The sequence below is a fragment of the Punica granatum genome, chromosome 6 (assembly GCF_007655135.1).
Source record: "Punica granatum isolate Tunisia-2019 chromosome 6, ASM765513v2, whole genome shotgun sequence".
In the NCBI taxonomy this organism is placed as follows: Eukaryota; Viridiplantae; Streptophyta; class Magnoliopsida; order Myrtales; family Lythraceae; genus Punica; species Punica granatum.
In genome coordinates, this window is record NC_045132.1 from 17734472 (window position 1) to 17754653 (window position 20182).

At 36.3% G+C, this 20182-nt stretch overlaps 2 protein-coding genes across 2 annotated transcripts; one reads left to right on the plus strand and one right to left on the minus strand.

Moving 5' to 3' along the window:
* Nucleotides 1-3241: 3241 nt before the first annotated feature.
* On the minus strand, nucleotides 3242-4570 carry LOC116212213. The gene is made up of 4 exons (XM_031546781.1): nucleotides 4235-4570; nucleotides 3816-4041; nucleotides 3640-3709; nucleotides 3242-3410 (listed from the first exon to the last, which is right to left on the minus strand). The coding sequence occupies exons 1-4, from the start codon at nucleotides 4568-4570 to the stop codon at nucleotides 3242-3244; spliced, it is 801 nt and encodes a 266-aa protein (XP_031402641.1).
* Nucleotides 4571-13805: 9235 nt separating this feature from the next.
* On the plus strand, nucleotides 13806-14924 carry LOC116211639 (nectarin-1-like). Its single transcript, XM_031546101.1, has 2 exons — nucleotides 13806-14046; nucleotides 14171-14924. The coding sequence occupies exons 1-2, from the start codon at nucleotides 13932-13934 to the stop codon at nucleotides 14704-14706; spliced, it is 651 nt and encodes a 216-aa protein (XP_031401961.1). The 5' UTR covers nucleotides 13806-13931; the 3' UTR covers nucleotides 14707-14924.
* The last annotated feature ends 5258 nt before the right edge of the window (nucleotides 14925-20182 follow it).

Here is a 20182-nt window from a genome sequence, read left to right on the forward strand (position 1 = left end):
CTAATTTCTCTAGAAGTCTCCATCAAAAACTAATTAATTAAGGAGTCAACGTTATGTAATTAAGATTATCATTCGATTAAGGCATTCTCATGGGGGGGAAAAAGACAGAGAATCGTCATTAATTAAATTGAAGAGTCAGCAGGAACACTTAATAATAGTCTTTAATAATCTCGAATATGCGTGAAAACAATACTGAATTAGATATTCTTCTTGAAGCCCTAATTGCACGGTGCAGTTTCAGTAAGTTTAAATCATTTATTGCACGACAATATTACGAAGGTATTCCATCAGATTACGAATTCTGCCAACAGCAGCGTTACGGTACGAAAGTCTCAAATCGCGCTTGAAATTTTGAGTGTTCGCGTCTCGTGTTTAATTGCATCTCTTTTCGATGGAGAACTTGCGTTTCTTAGTTCCTACCTAATTGATAATCTGACTTCGGAGTGGAGAAACAAAACATGACCACACAAATGAGTTTCCTAAGACGTATCATTGGGTTATGGGTTCCATTATTGATGTGGACCAGGAGAGGCTTTAAGTTGGTATATTGACTTTGATTTATTGATCTTACGAAGGATCCTTCCCTTCTTCCAACGCGTCGGTATTCATCCGTTCATTTAAGTCTACCCACCTGTGCTGGTAGATCGAAGGCATATTAACCAATTCGTTGTACTCGCAGTTGCAGGTGGTCGGAATTGTGATAAAGGCATACGCTGTGATATACAAGTCTCCATTTAGAGCGTGTCAAATAATTGGTCCACAAAACCTATTTCTTTTGTATTTTTCTCAAACGTTTGATTAAAATTCACGCATATCACCTTGGAGTGTTAGTCTCACTTAATATTTTCTCTTCTCGGTGATTGGAGCAGGCGACTTTAGAAAGAGTGTTATATACTGAGGCTTCTTGAGAGCAAAAGCATAATGTTTTCTATTTGTAAGGAAGGTCCATGTAAGGATTGAGTCAGAACTTTTCGTCAATGGGGCAATCTATATATAAAGCTACAACATAACTTATAAAATTATGTTTGGTTTCTGCCTTTTAAAATCAACTGGGGTAGGAGCCCGCACGATGCAACGGGTCTCCAAAAAAATTCTCAATTAACAATATTTTCGTATGATATAAGTGCGACAAATGATATTAGTAATATTAAAAGCATAAAATGTTAACAAATTAATATCGCTTCTTATTTTAAAATTGGTATAATATACTAAATTCAAAATTGTCTTAATTTAATAAACATATAGATGTGGGGAAAATGAGAAACTTAATTAGCTGATATGATAAAAAAATTATAAAGAGGCAAAAGTTGAGTGAAATATTAAAGATTGAGATTACATAATATCTACATAAAAATTAGGAGATAATTATATATACGTTAGAGATACAATTAATTTTATAAAATTATAATATTAATTCATATCTATTTATAATATGTATTAGCATATAATTCTAGCTAATTTCTCTTCCTTAGGTATCTCCTAATTTTTTTATATGTTACCATTATAGCTTATCATTACTTCAATATATTTTTTCTTGGTAAGGCAATATAATTTATTTGGTCCCATACTTGGACATATAATATCAGACTATGATTTACTCAAATATTATGAGGATTCTTTTATTTAGTATAAAAAGTAAAATAAAAAATATGGGGTGCATTTTACAATTGAAAAGATGCACCATATTATAATAATACAACAGATCCATAGATATAAAATATTATAATTATTGTAATTTTTACTAAGTAGAAATTTAATTTAAAATTTCAAAGTTTATCTTACCTCGAAAAGCATACGTGAATGCGGAAAAAGGATCAAAATTGATCTTAATAGTATATGGAATGAATATAAAAAGGCAAAAATGCAGAATAAATAAAAGTCGGTAGAAAAAATCCTTAGTTAAATCAGTTTAAAAATCCTCATTGAGAACCCTATTAATTGTAAGTGGTATTCAAAATTCATTTAAAACATCTTTTGATCACGACCAACCCAAGCGATGATTGTCAATAAGTTGGAGTAACCTTGCATTTAAACGAAAAAAAGATTAGGATATTTCCAACACCACGATTAAAAATCAGCATCGAGAACTCCGTTAATTGTAAGTGGTATTCGAAATTTATTTAAGGCATCTCGCGACCACTACCAACCCAAGTGAAAATTGTCAATAGGCTAAAGTAACCCTGCATTTAATCGAAAAAATAATTAAGATATTTTCAAACTCATGATAAAAAAAGCCTATTTAAACTGTGGTGGCGACTTGAAATGAAACTTTTATATTTAGGTAAATAAATTATTAAATATATATATATATATATATATATGTAAGCTTTACATGATGTTATAAACTAATATAAAAAAATCAAAATAAAAAATTCAAAAATTTGATAGTTTGACACATGACCATTATAAACAAGTGATTAAGTATATTAAGATCCTTTTCTATTTTTCCTTATAATGTACTCTTAATATTACATGTATTTTATTTCTATATCTTCACACGTAACAAAAAGTTATATATTTAGATTACAGAAATTGCATTTATTGTACTTTAAGTTTTCAATTGCCAATACATTTTGGATGAGATACCCAATTACAAACGTTAATAATTTTACATTAGTGCGTGAAATTTCCAAAACTCCAAGTTAAATTAAAAAATCTTTCCTAGTCAATGGACAACTCAATTAAGTAGCTGAGAGCAAGTTAAATATAACTTTTACTAGAAATTATAAGAAATTTTTTTAGGCAAAGTTGAATCTTAAAAAATTTCAAGGGGCATGAGACAAAATTTGGCTCCGTTTTTGGATCCATGAGTTTAATATAATAAAACATAAATTCTAAACAATTAATAAAGGGTACGGGTACGAATAGTTGCACTTCGAATTACAAATCTAATAGCCCGTTTGTTTTCAGAGTCGTGGTTTAATGGTACGTTTGATTTTAGAGTTAAAGTAAATTTGATTTTGATTTTGATTTTGATTGTGGAAAAGGACAAATAAGATGAGACTATAAATTTGACTTGGGAAACATGTATTCTTGTTGTGTAGTGTGTTGAGTTAAAATCAAAATCATGATTCTAAAATCAAACTTACAAATCAAACGGGGCCTTTTTTAACTTTAACTTTAACTTAAACACTACACAACAAAACGCACATTTCAAAAGTCAAAATGGTGGGACCCCATATATTATTAAATATACAATCCCATTATAATTAATTATCTATACCTTCCATTCATTCAAATATTACCGGTTTCCTATTGTTTCCGCATTCCATATTGCATTTGCAATACGATTACGTAATGCATTCATTTCCCTGCTTCTCATGTCTACATCAACCCGATCCCCAATTAGATGCGGAGGATTTCGGAATTCATCGTAATATTCCCATGCATTTCCATACTCTTCGAATAATCTATCGTGATAATTATTAAGCCGAATGAAATTGTGCAACACGAAGCATGCAAGAGTAATTTCCTTGGCGAATCGGGCCGTAATTTGACATTGTCCGCAGTATTGCAAATCTGTTCTTCAGCACCCCAAAACACCGTTCGATAACATTACGAACGGATGCGTGACGCTGATTGAATAACTATTTTTCTGTCGTTGGTGGGGTGTCGTCATTATAATCATTGCGGTGATACCTTTGGCCTTTGTAAGGAGCCAGATAACCGGGAATATTAGGGAATCCCGCATCAACTACATAATATTGTTCTGCAAGCACAAATGTAGATCTAAGATATAACAGTAGTGGAATGTATTTATGAAAATACATACGCGATTGACAAGGGAACATACGATATGAGCATGAAGAACTTACCGCCATATAGTGCAGGAAATAATTCCAATGTAGCGGCATCGGACATAATTCGAGAGTCATGAGCAGAACCCTCCCATCCAGTGACGACATAAGGGAACATCATGTCATGCGAACAAGCGGTGAGTACATTTTGCGTAATTTCGTTATTCCGATCGCGGTACGCGCCTCTCACCGATGATGGAACACAAGCAGACACATAGGTCCCATCGATTGCTCCAATGCAATTCTACAATAATAATGAAAAGAATACGAATTACATTATAAAGCAAAAAAAATTAGTGATATTTTAATTTCTCACATGTACGACACATACCTGAAAGAATTGGTACCATTTTTGGCAACTCTGAATTTCCGGCTGCACATCAACGTTCCTCGTCTATATACGTTGGTGACAACGAATGAATTCCATGAGCTATTACCTTGATGACTCGTGACACCGTCTTCTTAGAATGCTGAAATCGTTTGGCAACCACGGCCAAGCGAGTACTATGTGCAACTACCATTAAGAACATGCCGACCATCTCCTCGACGGTCATACCATTCCTGCTATTTCTGATTCCACAGTTTGCTCTTAACGTATCGCACAGGTTATGAAATACGTGAGGGTTCATCCTGAAATTCTCGTAACACCTTGTGTCATTTCCAAGAACTTCCTCTATGTAATATCTGCCTTGTAGACGTGAGGTTCGACAAGGAATGTTGCGCGGGACATCTTCTTCGGCCGCTGCAATCTCCAGCGCCAGATAAATCCCCATAAGTTGGGCATCTCTTGATTGGTTATCATTTCGTCGTGAATTCCCGTGTCTTGACATTGTGTGCTCCCTTTAGCTTAGCGAACTATATCGACAAACAAGATGACAGATTACCAAAAGCATAGAATTGAAATGATATGGTCAAAGGAAGAATGATTCAAATGTAAAACAAATGCAAGTGCAATGCACAAACATCGTAATTGCATGTCACAAGAGTCACATAAAACAAACACATAGTTCAAGCAAAGTAATAGCACACGCAACAAATATAAAACAAAGGTTTGGTAAATGACATAACAAATAAACTCTTAGTTATAAAGATATATCGCAGTAGACGATGGACCGTGGCCGTTCAAGGGTCAAGCAGGCTACAAACCCATGGCAACCTTGTATCATCGAGAAGGCACATGAACATACGCCGTGTGTGCTCCTCCCTTGAAAGTCGATCACTAGCCACGAGATACTCTTTTATGGACATGGATGGACGCATTTTATTGAGCACATCCATCGCCTCCTCGATGCTGCCCTTCGTTGGTTTGTCGGGGCTCGTCACGGATTTGCTTTTCTTCGTTTCAAGAGGGGTACAATTTCTGTCCTTGTCCATATTGCTGAAATTGCACTTCAACATCTCCAGGCACTCCTGCAATCGCGAGCCGGTGGTCGAACTCCTTTTGCGCATACGACGACGGGACCCAGTAACAACTGGTTCGGTAACCTCATGAACGGGGTCATCACTATCGCTGGATCCCTCTTCAAGATTGATCGGTTCTTTCCCACGGCTTGACGCTGCTGCTAGGAACTCCTCTTCCATGCGTGCATATGTTTCTGGGCTCTTTGGTGGGTCGGTGGATGAAATTCGTAATGCACTTGTTGCTGTTTTAGACCTGAACAACTCTTTTAATGATGTGTAATGCTTGCAACCTTTGTTCTGAAAAGTCTTGAAGCTGCTGTTCTTTTGCATGTTAAAAAAAAAAACGCAACAAATATAAAAGTATGAACTACTTTATGTGGAAAATTACAAACTGAAAAAAGTGTCAGAAGTAAAGGTTAGCGTTACTATACCTTAATAAACTTGTCCCAGACATCAGCATTCGTCTTTACGGTATTGGTTGTCTCATCCCAGCAGACTCCAGTGTGCGCAATCAGCTCGGTGAACTGCGTGTATTGGATCCTCAGTCTTCGTAGTTTCTGCCGCAACTTGTTGGTGTCGAGAATGGTGCCCGGAAATTGCTCTTCCAGCTCCTTATTCATTGGTTCCCAGTCCCTGGCTTTCCAATATGTTGTATGCGTCCTTATGAACTTCTCGAGCAAGATGGTAATGAAAGCGTTCTCCAGCGCTTCAGTCCACTCAAGTACGCCTTCACCCTTGGGGGCCATGTCTTTGAAACAACTATAACAACAACTTATAAAGCCACGTACAATAAAATATGACAAACAACAATGTTTGTGTGCACTTGTGGAAAATGGAACAAAAACAGACATATAAATATGTAGGCAAGGCAACATCTTCAGTTCAAACAACAGAGAATATGTCCAAATTCGACGTACAGAACCAAGTATTTTCGCAACCTAAATTCAGCACATATCGAATAAATTCAGCACAATCACTAAGACGTACACACTGATACAATCGATTTGCCAATGCCAGATGTTTGTTGATCCATTAACACCAATAAAAAGTATTACCTGAAGCATACTTGTGCATATGCGTATGCTGATGCTGTAAAGAAGCATTTACTTGGCTAACTAACAGTAAAGCTAAAAGAATATATGCTGATCATTCAAACCATTCCGTTCATCAAGCCATGCTATTGATCAGTATGCAAATCCCCATAAGTTCATCTGACATCTGAGAAGTATTTACTTTGAATGAACAGCACATGACGAAAGCAAAAGCAACGATTACATTGTAATGTTATTTCTATTAGGCCCTTCACAGACATTTCATCGAGCATGTGTGCTGCCTGTGACCAGGGGAATGAAACAAATGCAACCAGGAAGGTTTCAGCAAAACAGATCAATGCAAAACAGATCAGTATTCCAATCCAAAGTAGCCGGAATCGACAAATTGACCAACAACAACAACAAAATCCATTGCACAAATGTACACAGAAAGCAATCAAATCGAAATCGACCAAAAATCATCAGCTACTTCGACCAACAACATGGGCGAAGAACTATCCTCAACCCGGCATAAAAATTGGGGAAAATCACAGAATATAACTTGAAATTGGTGAAAGAAAGTACCTTTCACTTCGATATGGAATTGGCTTCGGACGAAGACGCCTCTTATACCGTAACACCCACTGGTAGGGGCCTAACAAAATTCGACGGCTGTCCACTGATTCCACTGACGACCGAATTCTGCAGGGGGACTATGCGGCTTCACGCGTTCGTACAGAATAGGGATCATGCGGTAGAACCGACAGATTCGCGGATTAAAGCTTAAGGGATGTAGATCACAGAAAGAAGAAAGTGGGGGAGGCAGCGAGGTGTCTGAAGATCAGAAGAACGTTGGGTAGGGGCCTCTCACTGAGGCTGCAGTCAAACTAAGAATGCCTTTGCACGGCTTGGGGTGTGGTGGGGGGCAAGGTTAGAGACAGGTTTGTGGACCCCACAAACGGGCAAATTTATTTTTGTCTTTTTCTATAATCAAAATCACAATTACAAATTCTTAACTTTAACTCCGAAAACAAACGCATGGTAAAAATCTCTTGGTTACTAGTGATGACGTCTTTGAAAGAGCAAAAATATTAATGTTATGTGAAAAGATGAATGATGAATATTTCTTTTAAAGTAAAATGCAATGACTTCCCTTAAAATTTAAGAAAATGGCATATAACTCCATTTGTTATAAACATATGCGCTTAATTTTATTTGACTAGTTTGACCAAACCATTATTTTTATGAAAATACTAATTCGAGCCATAACTTTTAGAATTTTTATTCTTAACCCTAGACATTTATTTTTTTGGCTGAAAACACCACATTACATAAAATATTTTTTATAGTCCTTTCTTATTTTTAAAATATGTTCTTTTGTTTTAGAACATAAAATCTTTAAAAATTCAAGCAAAATTTTTTTAAATAGAATTGATCGAAGAGAGAAGAGGTCCCCATTAACGTTGCTTGAGACAGTGATTCATCGATGGCAAACCATCTTTGTCCCATAACCACTTTTTATGATTTTACTCAGTTCAAAAAGTAATACAGTCATCTGTGATTTTTTTGTTCTAGGTTGCCATCATCGCTGGTCCTCCTCTGGCCACAACCTCCGCAGTGAGGTCTCTTGCATACTTTAGTGACATCACTTAGGCAGTAGTGGTTGGTGGATGACGGTAGGCGAACACTGCCCTTCCTCTCTTTTTGACGCTTTCATTTTCTTTTTTATTTCTCAAATTAAGAAAATAATTTTAAAATAAAAAGGCCTTATACGAATATTTTAGAGAAAACTATCAAAATGATCCTTGAAATTTGGGTCACCACTTTGATCCTCCAAAAGTCTTTTTGTCTTAAAATCATTTCTAAACTTCGATTTCATCTATCAAAATGGCCCATCGTTAAAATGACCGAATAAAAATTTGACGTGGCCTCTTATGTGGATTGAAGCCATAATTTAGTCCGTCAAACTCAAAAAGCAAAATTGTTTTGCTCTTTTGAAAAATTATAAAAATAACCAAAATTCTTTCTTTTTTACTTTAATTTAATGAATTGAAGGGAGCTTCGGTAGGGTTCTCTGCTGGTGACCTTCCTCCAAGTGAGGTCGTGAGTGGAGCATTCCCCTATGTTCCTACTCTCTTCGGAGGGAAAGGGAATAGGGGGGAAGACCCTTCCCATGCTCCCCTCAATCAACTCTCTTACTCAGTCAAGAGAGAGAGAGAGAGAGTTGAGCAGGAGCCCCGACCCAAGCTTCGTACCGAGGACCTCCCCCACTAGCAAGGTTGCCGGAGGCCCCAACACCTTGGGCGATTTTATCGGTGAGGGGTCGCCGGTGAAGTCCTCCACCCTGTCTCCCTTATCCCTATTTTCTTAAATATTTTTTTTTTTCATTTTCAAAATAAATCTAAAATAACATCATTTTGATTATACATGCTTTAGTATTAATTTTTTTTGAATATGTTAGTTGAGGTAGAACCCCATGTCATATTTCCATTTTTGCGGGCTTGGCAATGTTTGTGGCAAACGATTGCTACAGGCCAAACAACAAAAGTGGACGGAAAACTGAATGAATGGTAGATGTGGAATTTAAGTAATAGTTGATGATTTTTTGTTCCAACTGTTGAAGTGCGTGGTAGATTTGAAATTTCATGCACAATTCATGGTTTTTATTGCAATTTACCCTAATAAGAATAATGGGCTTTTTTAAACATGAATAAGTAAAATAAGAAATGAAAATCCATATATAAAACTGAATTGGTGAATTGCAAGGATAAAGTGTGTGTGTATATATATAGATATATTAATTTAGTGTACTCTCATGAAATTTTTCCGTTCGTGCAACGATAGCCTCCACGTAAGCGTATTGGACTCATGAAATTCTTTTATTCATGGTTCTTAGCTCGTGGTAAGCTGTCTCTTCAAGTATCCCCATTAATAATGATTAACAAAAACCCGATAGGATTGTTATGGTGGTTAAAATGTGACGACTAATGGGAAGTCCCAGGTTCAAATCACGCCCCGAACGACATGCAGGAAAATACTCCATGTTGAGCCACATGAACAACCTTTGGCCGAACTTACCTGTTCTGTGAGTTTACAGGGTATTCACAAGAAACGTAATAATTAGCCGAGCATAAAAAAAATTAACAGAATAATTGTGTTTGCTTATTAAAATAATAAAAAAATCGAGAAAAATTTATAGAAAATTTAGAGAGGTGAAGGTTCTTAAATAGAATCCCATGACTTCACGTTTCAGCTTTTATATATTGATGTGGACATTTTCTCAATTTTTTTTCCAAATTTCTATAATATAAATTCCCAAGAAGACTTTTACTAAATTATTTAGAGATACAAATTAATACAACTACTTCCAATATTTTTATTTATCTTTAATATTTTGTATTATAAAATTAGCAATATTAAGTTATTAACAATATGAACAATCCTCCGGGTCATTTGACTAATTAATATGTCTATTAAATCGGTTAAGCATTTATGCCCCGCCATTCACCGAAAAAGCGGCTAAGCATTTATGTCACAATTATATTTAATTAATTTCCATAAATAAATTAAGTATTAAATAGCTGCGACATAATCATTTTGCCGCGTGTTTGCGACTTCACCTTTTTCACTTTTTACAGTTACAAAATTAAACCCATCGATCAAGCTAATACCCAAAGTGAGTATTATTACAAGAAAAATACATATATACTATCCGTGTAAATATCATCAGACTCTATGAATTTTAACTGATCATGATATAATAGTGGGGAAGATAATTTTTGTGCTTTTATGATATTTTAAAAAGAAACACAAAGTGCTCTTTTCTCTTGATGTTCATTACAACATACGATATTGTGAATTGTACGGTTGAATAAGAAGAAATTTTTTAAGGATACAGCAAAAATTCAAGCATAAATATTTTTATTTTTTAATTAATTTCGTCGCCTCGATGCCCAAAATCTTGGTCTCGACACTGACATCCACAATAAATCCACAATAAATAAAGATTAATTGATAAATAATTTAATTAATTTAATTGACTGCATATTGTCTCATCAAATAAGGAAAAGGTGACGACCGTCAATTAATTAATTAGTAAAAATTTAAAAGTCTAGGTCGTCGGGATATTGACATATATAAATTTATGTATTCCTGAGTCTTAATTAACCTAATAATCCTAGATAGCTTATTATTTAATATAATGATAACTAATAAAATCTTAGCTAGTTATGGTCTTATCCGCACAACAAATCCTTGATGGTGTTTTTTTTTTGGTGTGATTCTTTTTTTTTTTCCTTCATTTCACACGGAAAAGTCAAGCAGTTTGGAAAATTTATAGCGACGAATTCGTACAATTCATTTCAAGAGGATATGAAATTTGAATCTTCGCAGCTTTTGCGAACAGTTGCACGGTGACCATTGGACTAGACCCTTAGTTTTGAGTTTCGAGTTTTCATGTGAAGCCTAGATTATAATTTGTAGGATCATGAACCAACATTAGCAAGTGTGGAGACACTGAAATCTGAAGTACTTATAGAAGAAGCCAAAATCATATCAAAATTGCATCCAAAGAAAAACTTTATATACCAATAAGATCGATGTTATTCATCTATATATAATATATGATAGTGAAATGAAAAAATAAGTTTAATGATGTTGCTTCATGTGTCATCTCAGGATTAATAAGGTGGTGCAATGTGTCAAGTTCTCATACTCCTATTTACCCAAATTTCACTAATCTTCTCTTTCCTCTTTAATACATTAGTAGTCAATGCACAAGTAAATAAATTGATTTATAGGGATATTTATATCAATTCAATTTATTAAAGGGAGATGCTAAATCGCCGAATCGACTGTACCAAATCACTCACGGTGGCTTTTTTGTAATTAATTACAATATGAGTGGCAATTAGATTGTGTGAGGCATTCACAGGCTGTTCAACACACAAAATTCGAAGGAATTATCATTTCAGTTTACTAAAATTATTCCAATTTTATAATTCTCGATTTAACAAGTAAAATTATGTTTACTAGAAGAATATTAAATACAATCAAAAAATAAAGAAAATAATACAAGTGAATTGATCTAAGAGTTCGTACAATTTAGTAACAAATACTTCTTTTGGAATTCGATTAAATAAAAGTATTTTCTTTTTCAATTTTCAGTTCTACAAACGCTTTATATTCTTGAAATTGTAATGGGGTTTTTCAATTTAAAAAGGATAAGAAAATATTTTTCTAAAATTTTCCACACAAGTAATCACTTACGTAATTGAAATTATAAGGGTGTTTGGAATATTACAAAATTATTACAAGCTTTATGTTAATATTAAATATACTTAGAAATTAACAATGATGTTAAAAGAATTTATTTATTTAAAAGTTCATAGTATGAATGGAATAAATTTAATCTCTCTTTTTATTAAATTTACTTAAAGTTGAAACATTTAAATTCTACGAGTTATTTATTATTGTATAAAGGATATAAATGCAAATATTTTCTACTATTTCGATATTGAAAATTAAGAGTTTTTTAAAAACTAAAAGTTATTAATTAATTTTTTAATCTTGATTAAAATAATTTGATTCATGTGATTTTACTAATCTTATTTATAAAATATATAAATCAATGCTTTTTAAGTGAATAATATAGCTTTTAATGTAAACAAAGCATTTGATAGAGCAAATGTAATACGATGAGTTTAACATTATCAAAGAGTTAATTCTACAATAATAAGCTAATCAATACTTTTAAAGATTATCTATAACAAACTACACAAACTCCTGCCACAAATACCATTTTCGCGTAACGCGCGAGTGAAATGACTAGTTATTGTATTATTTAACATGATCACAAACATGAACTCCAAAAAAGGTTAATCTTATCTTATAAGAAAGCACGAATTCATTATTGATCTCTATCTGTTTCTTATCACGCATGGCCAATGGACCAATGTGGGCCTGTCTGCAGACAAATTCCATGTAGATTGGCCTTGATGAATGAGTCTAAACTAAGAGAGATCCAAAATAGGTATGAGCCCACTACTTTACATATGCCCTAATATCTCTGTCTTGCATTTCAAGGCCCTGATCTTATGGAACAAATTCAAAATTACAAGGCAAATCATGCTGCAAGCGTGCAAACCTTCAAGGAGTTACCGACAGTCGACGATGCGTATAAATCGAGATGACCATCCATCAAGACCTGCGGATCAGGGGTCATAGGGGCTGCCAGTCCAGGGGCCTTGGAAAATCAAGGAAGAAAGAACAACTAGAAGCCATGTCCAAGGCGAAGGTAGAAAAGAACGTCGGGCGCCTTTCTTGTCCTATAAATCCATTTCGCGGCTATAGATCCCTTAATACTAAATCCTAAATCCATAGCTTAATCGAAGAAATTAGTATTCTACTCCGCTCACTTGAAGCCAGTTGGTCGATCTTACACTAAAAACTATATTTTTTGATAGTATAGTAGATAGTAAACACTCAATTCGGCCAAAAAAAAAAAAGAACTTAAAATGTTTAGCTGAGTAGATTCGGGATGAATTTTCCAGATGTCTTAATAAACAGGAAAAGAAAGAAGAGAAAAGAAAAATGAGAAGTCAACTTACGGAAGAATAGTATTCCGGTGCGGATTAGTCAAAGGAATAGGATGATTATTATGATGCATGCAACTTTTCTTGAACATCTTAAAGTTTTGGGTTAAGATATTAATTAAGTACTAATAAAAAAGCATCTTCCCAAAGTATACGCTATAACAAATATCGTTGGTGCTCATTAGTGTTTTCATTCTCATATATCATAAACAAATATGACTAGAAATGGAGATTTCTCATTTCGTTTTGTGTCCCAGGATGTCATCCATTGTCTGATGCACTAATCGGACGTCCACGGCATTCATATTTTAAAGGCGGGATGATCGATCGAGAAGTTAAAGATCTAATCTAGCTATATGCCAGCATTCTTATTTAGCTTATGAGGTAGTTAATGACCCTTCGAGGAGCATTCAGTCGATCTGCTCATCAAGAAAATCATAGAGCGTTGGACAGTCTCCAAGTTTTGGCTTGGATTGATCTTCCAATCAAGTCCGATAAATCATGTGTAGAAAACTAACCTAAAAGAACAGGGTAATCTAGTTCAGTTCCGTTGGTCTCGTTCTTTATCGCACTTCTGGCAGCAAGTAGAGCAAGGATCTTACTAATGAGTTTATCTTTTTTCCTTCTTCGATTAAAACGAGGCCGATAGCGGAAGGGGAATTAAAGATGCACGATTTTAGTTTAAGGACGATGTTACTGCTCCAAATCTCCTTTCTCGGTCAATGATTTTATCAGCCATCGAAGATGAGACCGTTGACAAAACTTAATATCCCCATTTATTAGTTAGGATGTTTACTAACTAATATAATAAACTAAACTAAAAAAATACAATCATTGGATTTATATATCAACCAATATTAGTGTTTTTCTTGCCCTGCAGAATTATGAAAACATCAGATATAATTATATATTTATTACAGCAGAGAAAGGCATGGTTCGTGCGTTATATTGCCAAATCAAAATCCCCATTCATTTGTGGGATTAGCAGTCAGCTTCTCCTCCTTATAAGTGCATCTCCACATTTGGTTCTCAATCATCATCCCTTTCCTATTCCTTTTTCTTGATTGTTTCCATCTTTTTTGCACTTGTCCGAAGATACCGGAAAAGATATGGGCACGACCACTGTCAAGCTCTTCCTTATGGCTCTTGCCATCTTCTGTGGTGCAGCAATTGCCACCGATCCTGACATGCTTCAGGACGTTTGTGTCGCTGATCTCGCTTCAGGTAATGACATGCTTTAAATTTCAAAATGATCTCCAAGCTCGTTTGCGACTGATTATATTTAGCGGTTCCATTCCACTCGATATTATCTGTCTGATGTGAATTCTTGAACTTAAAATTGGCTCAGATATCAAAGTCAATGGCTTCCCTTGCAAGGCAACCTTCAACGCGACGGACTTCTCCTCTGGTGCGTTGGCCAAGCCTGGGCTCACCAACAACACTATGGGTTCGCTCGTCACCCCAGCGAACGTTCAGCAGATCCCAGGCTTGAACACGCTAGGAGTCTCACTCTCCCGGATCGACTATGCCCCTGGTGGACTCAACCCGCCCCACACCCACCCAAGGGCCACCGAGATCGTGTTCGTCCTCGAGGGCCAGCTCGATGTTGGCTTCATGACCACCGCTAATGTCCTTGTTTCCAAGACCATAAAGCAGGGCGAGATCTTTGTGTTTCCGAAGGGCTTGGTCCACTTCCAGAAGAATAGCGGGATGGGCCAGGCTGCAGTGATTGCTGCATTCAACAGTCAGTTGCCAGGAACACAGTCAATTGCCGCTATGTTGTTCGCTTCAAAACCGAGCGTGGCTGATGATGTGTTGGCGAAGGCGTTCCAGATTGACTATTACGAGGTCGAGGAGATCAGGAAGAAGCTCACTCCAAAGTAGAAGTCATCCAGTGATGGGGAAGTACTTTCAATCTGTCTCCGTGTACAGTTTAAAATTTACCAATTAATGTTGAAGTGGAGGAGACAAACATTTGAATATTTCAGGTTCCACGAATAAGATGTTGCGGTTATCAATCGCCTTTCCTCTGTTTGGTTCCACATTGTACTTGTAACAATTCAAATGGTTCAATAAATGTTCGATGAATTTGAATATATATATATTCATAGTTCAGTACCTACATTCCTGCAGTTGTGAGCATGATGTGGACAACGATGTAAGTTGTCCACAAAAACTTATTGTCGAGCAGGCAACATCATCCATAGTTGCATCAAGTTGGAATGCAAAAGAGCTTTTTCTCGGAAAAGTCTCGACATATATCAGAGTCCATCTGCAAGCAGCCTAATTGTTCCAATGTCAATTGGAAATAAACATAACATACCACCTATCTTACCTAATTGAATAATTAAATCTTACATACTATTCATATACTAATAGAGAATGTTCCAGAAAAATGCAGCAACTTTAATTTCTTATTTGGCTGTCCCTTTTTATAATTATCCAGTTCAGGAACTTGTTCAATTGTGATATAGAATTATTGGTCAATGGTCGAGTTCATTGCAGGATGAAGCTCGACGGTGGAATTGGAATCTTTTGACGCAAGAACTTTTCGAATTGAAAGTGACTGTTCACGACTATGAAAACGGAACCTTACCCGGTATTTGCTGTTATATTGATATTAATAGACCGGCCAGATACCTATTTCTTCGAGTATTCACATTTGCGGGGTACAGAAGCGTATCTTAATTGGCAGTTCAAATTAATGAAAGACAAAAGGTAGATAAATACCACCATTCAAACAATTATACGATGCTAAGGCGATGTAATGGGTTTTTTTTTACAAACCATGCCAATGAGGACAAGCGTAGAGCTTACGAATGATTGCGGAATATGATTTGAAAGAGATTATATCATCAGCAAGTCATATATGTGAGGAAGAAATATTTATTAACACTTCTAAAATAGACGACCTCAGAAGTTTTATATGAAAATGTTCAGTCAATTAGACTAAAGTTCTTGACGACTCCCATGAATCTGTATTGCAAAGATGTAAACTCACATAAAAGTGGTATCATTCTACGGATAGAAAAGTGTGGACTTCGGAAGTGACGGAAGTCTAGCAAATGGGAGACTATTATGCCCTGCTGCTATTCCATTCCATCATCACGATTTTCTTGTAATCACTGGTTCGAACGATTTGCTGACCATGATTTCCCTTCTCAGCTACTTTGCACTTTTGTAATATGTACTTGTTGATGCTTCCCCTCAATCGTGCTGGGATTTGTAGGAAAAAGTTACAAATATGTTGGACAATTGTGGAGACTGTTTCATATATGCTTGTTTTTCGCTTATGATGTGGTTTCATTTAGGCATGGTGTAAAAAAACTGACCAAATCCAGAGTCATACTCTAGCCCAGGAATGAGATGATGTACTAAAACTATAAAAGCATAAGCGTTGCTGGTCATTAAAACTGAAAATCCCAGATGTATTATTCATCATGGGGCGCCACGCCCGGCAACATCACTCTGCATATCGAGATTGCCTTCAACTCTGGTTCATGACTATATTCCGATCAGTGATGTCCTGAGACCTGAGCTGTTATCTGGAATCACACAATCATCGGCTTCTGGGCTGATGCAACAGGCCCAGATTCAATGCTGAAGATAGCATGCTAATGAAGCGACAAGAAGGAATTCACAAATTCAAATCAGAGGTGACAACTATGACGAGCTTTTTTCTGGTTTACTGTTACAAGGACCTTAGCCGCTTAGCATTCAACTAGCATAGCATTGATCAGTCAAAGAATTTATAAATGATCGTGTCAAAACATGTCGTATAGACATTGTTAAGGCACAGTATCAAAGACAAAGAATAGACTCTAGTTTCTTCTCGGGGTACTTAACCTGATCTCCCCTTGCTGCTAGTGTTCTAAATGTATTCGACTTGCCTGAAATTCAGTAACAGACTACTAGAAGAATATTCCATGTCCATTGCCCCATGCAGCAATCGAATTTCTAGTCCACGACATTAATCATTGGAATCTCAAATAACTTTTGACCCTTTGAATCAGAAATCAAATACGTTTTCTCCTCAAAGATCACCTTGTATGCTTTCTCTACAGGCTGACCAACACTCAACAAACTTTGGGCAATCTTAGGAACATACAAAACCTCAGAAATTAGTTTTGTACCAACACAACTCTATTTGGATAGTTCCTTTACCCTTCACTGCCAAGTACTCTCTATTCCCAATTCTTACTCTAGAGGAAACTGATCTATGTAGCTCCTTAAACAGATTCACATTACTAGTCATGTGATTTTTGCAGCCACTATCAACAAGCCCTAGCATCCTTTTGCAACAAGTGAGGTAAAACCATAAGCGACAAAGAGTTGTTCTACTGCTTCTTCAACTGTAGGTTGTGCCTCTTATTGCTGCTAAGCCTCTTCCTCCTTGTAGATGACTTCAACATGCCCAAACTGATGACACTTTCTGCATTTCACATTAGGTCTTCTCCAGCACTTGTAGTGTGGATGGTTCCTTCCACCACAGTGTTGACATGGAGGATGTTTTCCCCCTCTATTGTTGCTCGATCTTTCTGCTGCAACAATCTCAGAAGCACGGCCATATTCTTTCAAATTCTTTCCTTTTCCACCAGAACTTTGCTACATTTTGGCTTCAAAACTCCTTCAACCATTCCTTCTTCTCCAATTCCTTTTCTTCTCATCATACTTTTCTACTTCTGAGCCTGCAAAGCACTAAGAACTTCTGCAAGTTTGATGTCTGAAAATTCCTTAATGTTCTCCAATGAAGCAATAGTTGCCTCGAACCTTTCTGGTACAGAAATCAGAATCTTTTGCACTAGCCTATCACCCTTGATATCAGCTCCTAGCACTCACCACAAGCCTATTAGCAAACTCCTTCACAGTTTCTCTCTCTTTCATCTGAAGCCTTTCAAATTCTCCCAACAAAGTTAACACTTTCATACCTCTAATCTTTCCATCTCCTTCATATTCTTCCTTCAAGTAATCTCACATGGCTTTTGTTGACTCAAGCCTCATGATTCTGAGACAATACTCCAACATAGTCAGGTGCACAATGCATCAGTGTATATCCAATAAAGTTTTACATTTAACATTCATCTTCAACCTCTGCACAGGACACGGCCTGAAACCCCTATAGGGCACCTCGCTGAGGTAGTTTTCACTTTACAAAACAAAAGTTTCATAAACTACCGAATTGGGGTAAAGAAACCGAAATGTACCTTTTATAAGGTCCTCGACCATTCATTGCGTTGCTGAGCACGATCCTAACATTCAAAAGGAGTCCTTGGTTGGTTTTTCTGACGGAAAGTCCATGAGAACACTGCAGTCTACTATTCATTGCGAGGTTCCACATTGAGCATCACCACACTGCAGTGTGATTGCCTTCAACTCTGGAAAATTTGTCATGACTATAGTCCAATCAATGATGTCCTAAGCTGTTATCTCGGATCATGCAATCATCAACTGCTAATTAGCTGATTCGACAGGCCCCTGGACATAGCTTGCTCTAATCATGATGAATATATTTTTGATTGATCTGGGAGGTAGGCCGACAAAAAGGACCTTGGCATTTGGTTAGCATTGCATCCTTTCTGATAAGAATTAGAAATGAACGAGTCAAAATATGTTACACAGACATATATGCCATGTAGTCTGTCTTGAACTCCTTGAAAAATGCCATGTCCAACACTTCGCGAAGTGATGTAGTATTTTGGTGAATAATTCAAAAACTCATTATGCAATACAGGGCTTTTCTTTCTTTCTTTTGTTTATTTTCTTTTGATCTTTTATTAATATTTTTTTATACATTTTCTTCTTAAATTTTTATTGTGTGCCTTCCTTCCCATGCATATGGATTACTTCTTTGTTTAAGATTAGAGGGTTGTCTCGTACTTATTCTAGGCCCAGTTATTAATGGTTAAAAGATTACAAGGCAAGTTAGGTTGCAAATCTTCGAGGAGTTCAAGACAGACTACATGCACGACATAGAGATGATCATCAAGACCTGAGAGGCGTCGGTTAATCAAAGAAAGAAAGAACAAGAAGCCATGGCTAAGGTAAAGGCGAAGGCGAAAAAGAAGGATGACCTTTTCGTCCCTGTGGATCCATATCGCGGCAATGGGATCAGCCCCACCTCTCCAACTCCAAACCTTAATCAAAGACAGCGGTTTTCTACTCCTCTTATCCATAGCCTCTTGGTCAATAAACTGACCAGAAGATTAATCTTAGAGATTATACAGTGAGCAATCAATACTTGGAAAACTCATCTATTTAGCATCGTCAGTAGACTCGATGAATTTCATATATGTTTTACAGTACCAAATTATAAATTAAAAAAAAGTGAAAAAAAATTGGAAATTCAACATTCTGGAAGAATAGTATTTCAGCTATTGATTAGTCAAAGGAATATGAGAGGGTAATCTTAGCATTTCAACATGATCTGGAAGAATACTACTTCAGCACTCTTTGTGCATGTGTTTATAACAGGTAATACAGCTAGTTTGGTTACACCCCGTGCTTTGCCAGCTAGTGTTGTTCCCTCTTCGGTTATATATATATATATATATATATATTATGCGTGCATTGACCTCGTTGTGTTGGGGTCCTATTGCCGTACTTGGGGGACCCAGCCTCCCGGCGGTGGGGATTCAAGTCCCACATCGGGAGATTTTGTCTGTGTTCAGGAATTTCCAGATCGCCTCTTGCATTGACCGAATTTCCAGCCCACGAAAATTATGCCAGCAGTCTTCATAACATATCCAGCTTAGGAAACGAGCCTTCGAGAAGCATATACTCGACCTATTCATCAATTAAAGATAATCATTATTAACCTTAGGATACTGGCCACATTTTGGTTTAAATTTGCCTTCTAGGCGAAGCCCGACAAAATCATGTCTAAAACACCAACCTAAAAGAGCTGAGTAATCTAGTTTTGTTCCGGTCGATATGGCTTCCTGTTGTACTTTGGCTACAGGTAGAGCAAGATGTATAGTTCTTGCCAAGTCTGAACCCAAACCCAAGTCATAACTAAAGATCGAACTTTAAAATAACCAGCTCTGTCGTGCTTGAACTGGTGCGCTTTAAGATTAAGAACAAACAGTTGCAATGTCGGTATCATCCTGGGGCAGGACGATCAGAAAGAAGAAGGTAATACATTTTTTATGCAGATCAGAAAGGCATTGTTCGTGCGTTTCATTTACCGACTCAACGTCCCCCATTGTTTTATGGATATTGAGCTGTTAACTTCTCCGCAATATATACACATCTCCATTTTGGTTCTCACTCATCATCCCCTTCCTGTTCATTTCTTGATCAAGGTAAGTAGGACTAGCCTAAAGACTGTTATGTTTATGTTCGTTTTCGTATATGGATTGGT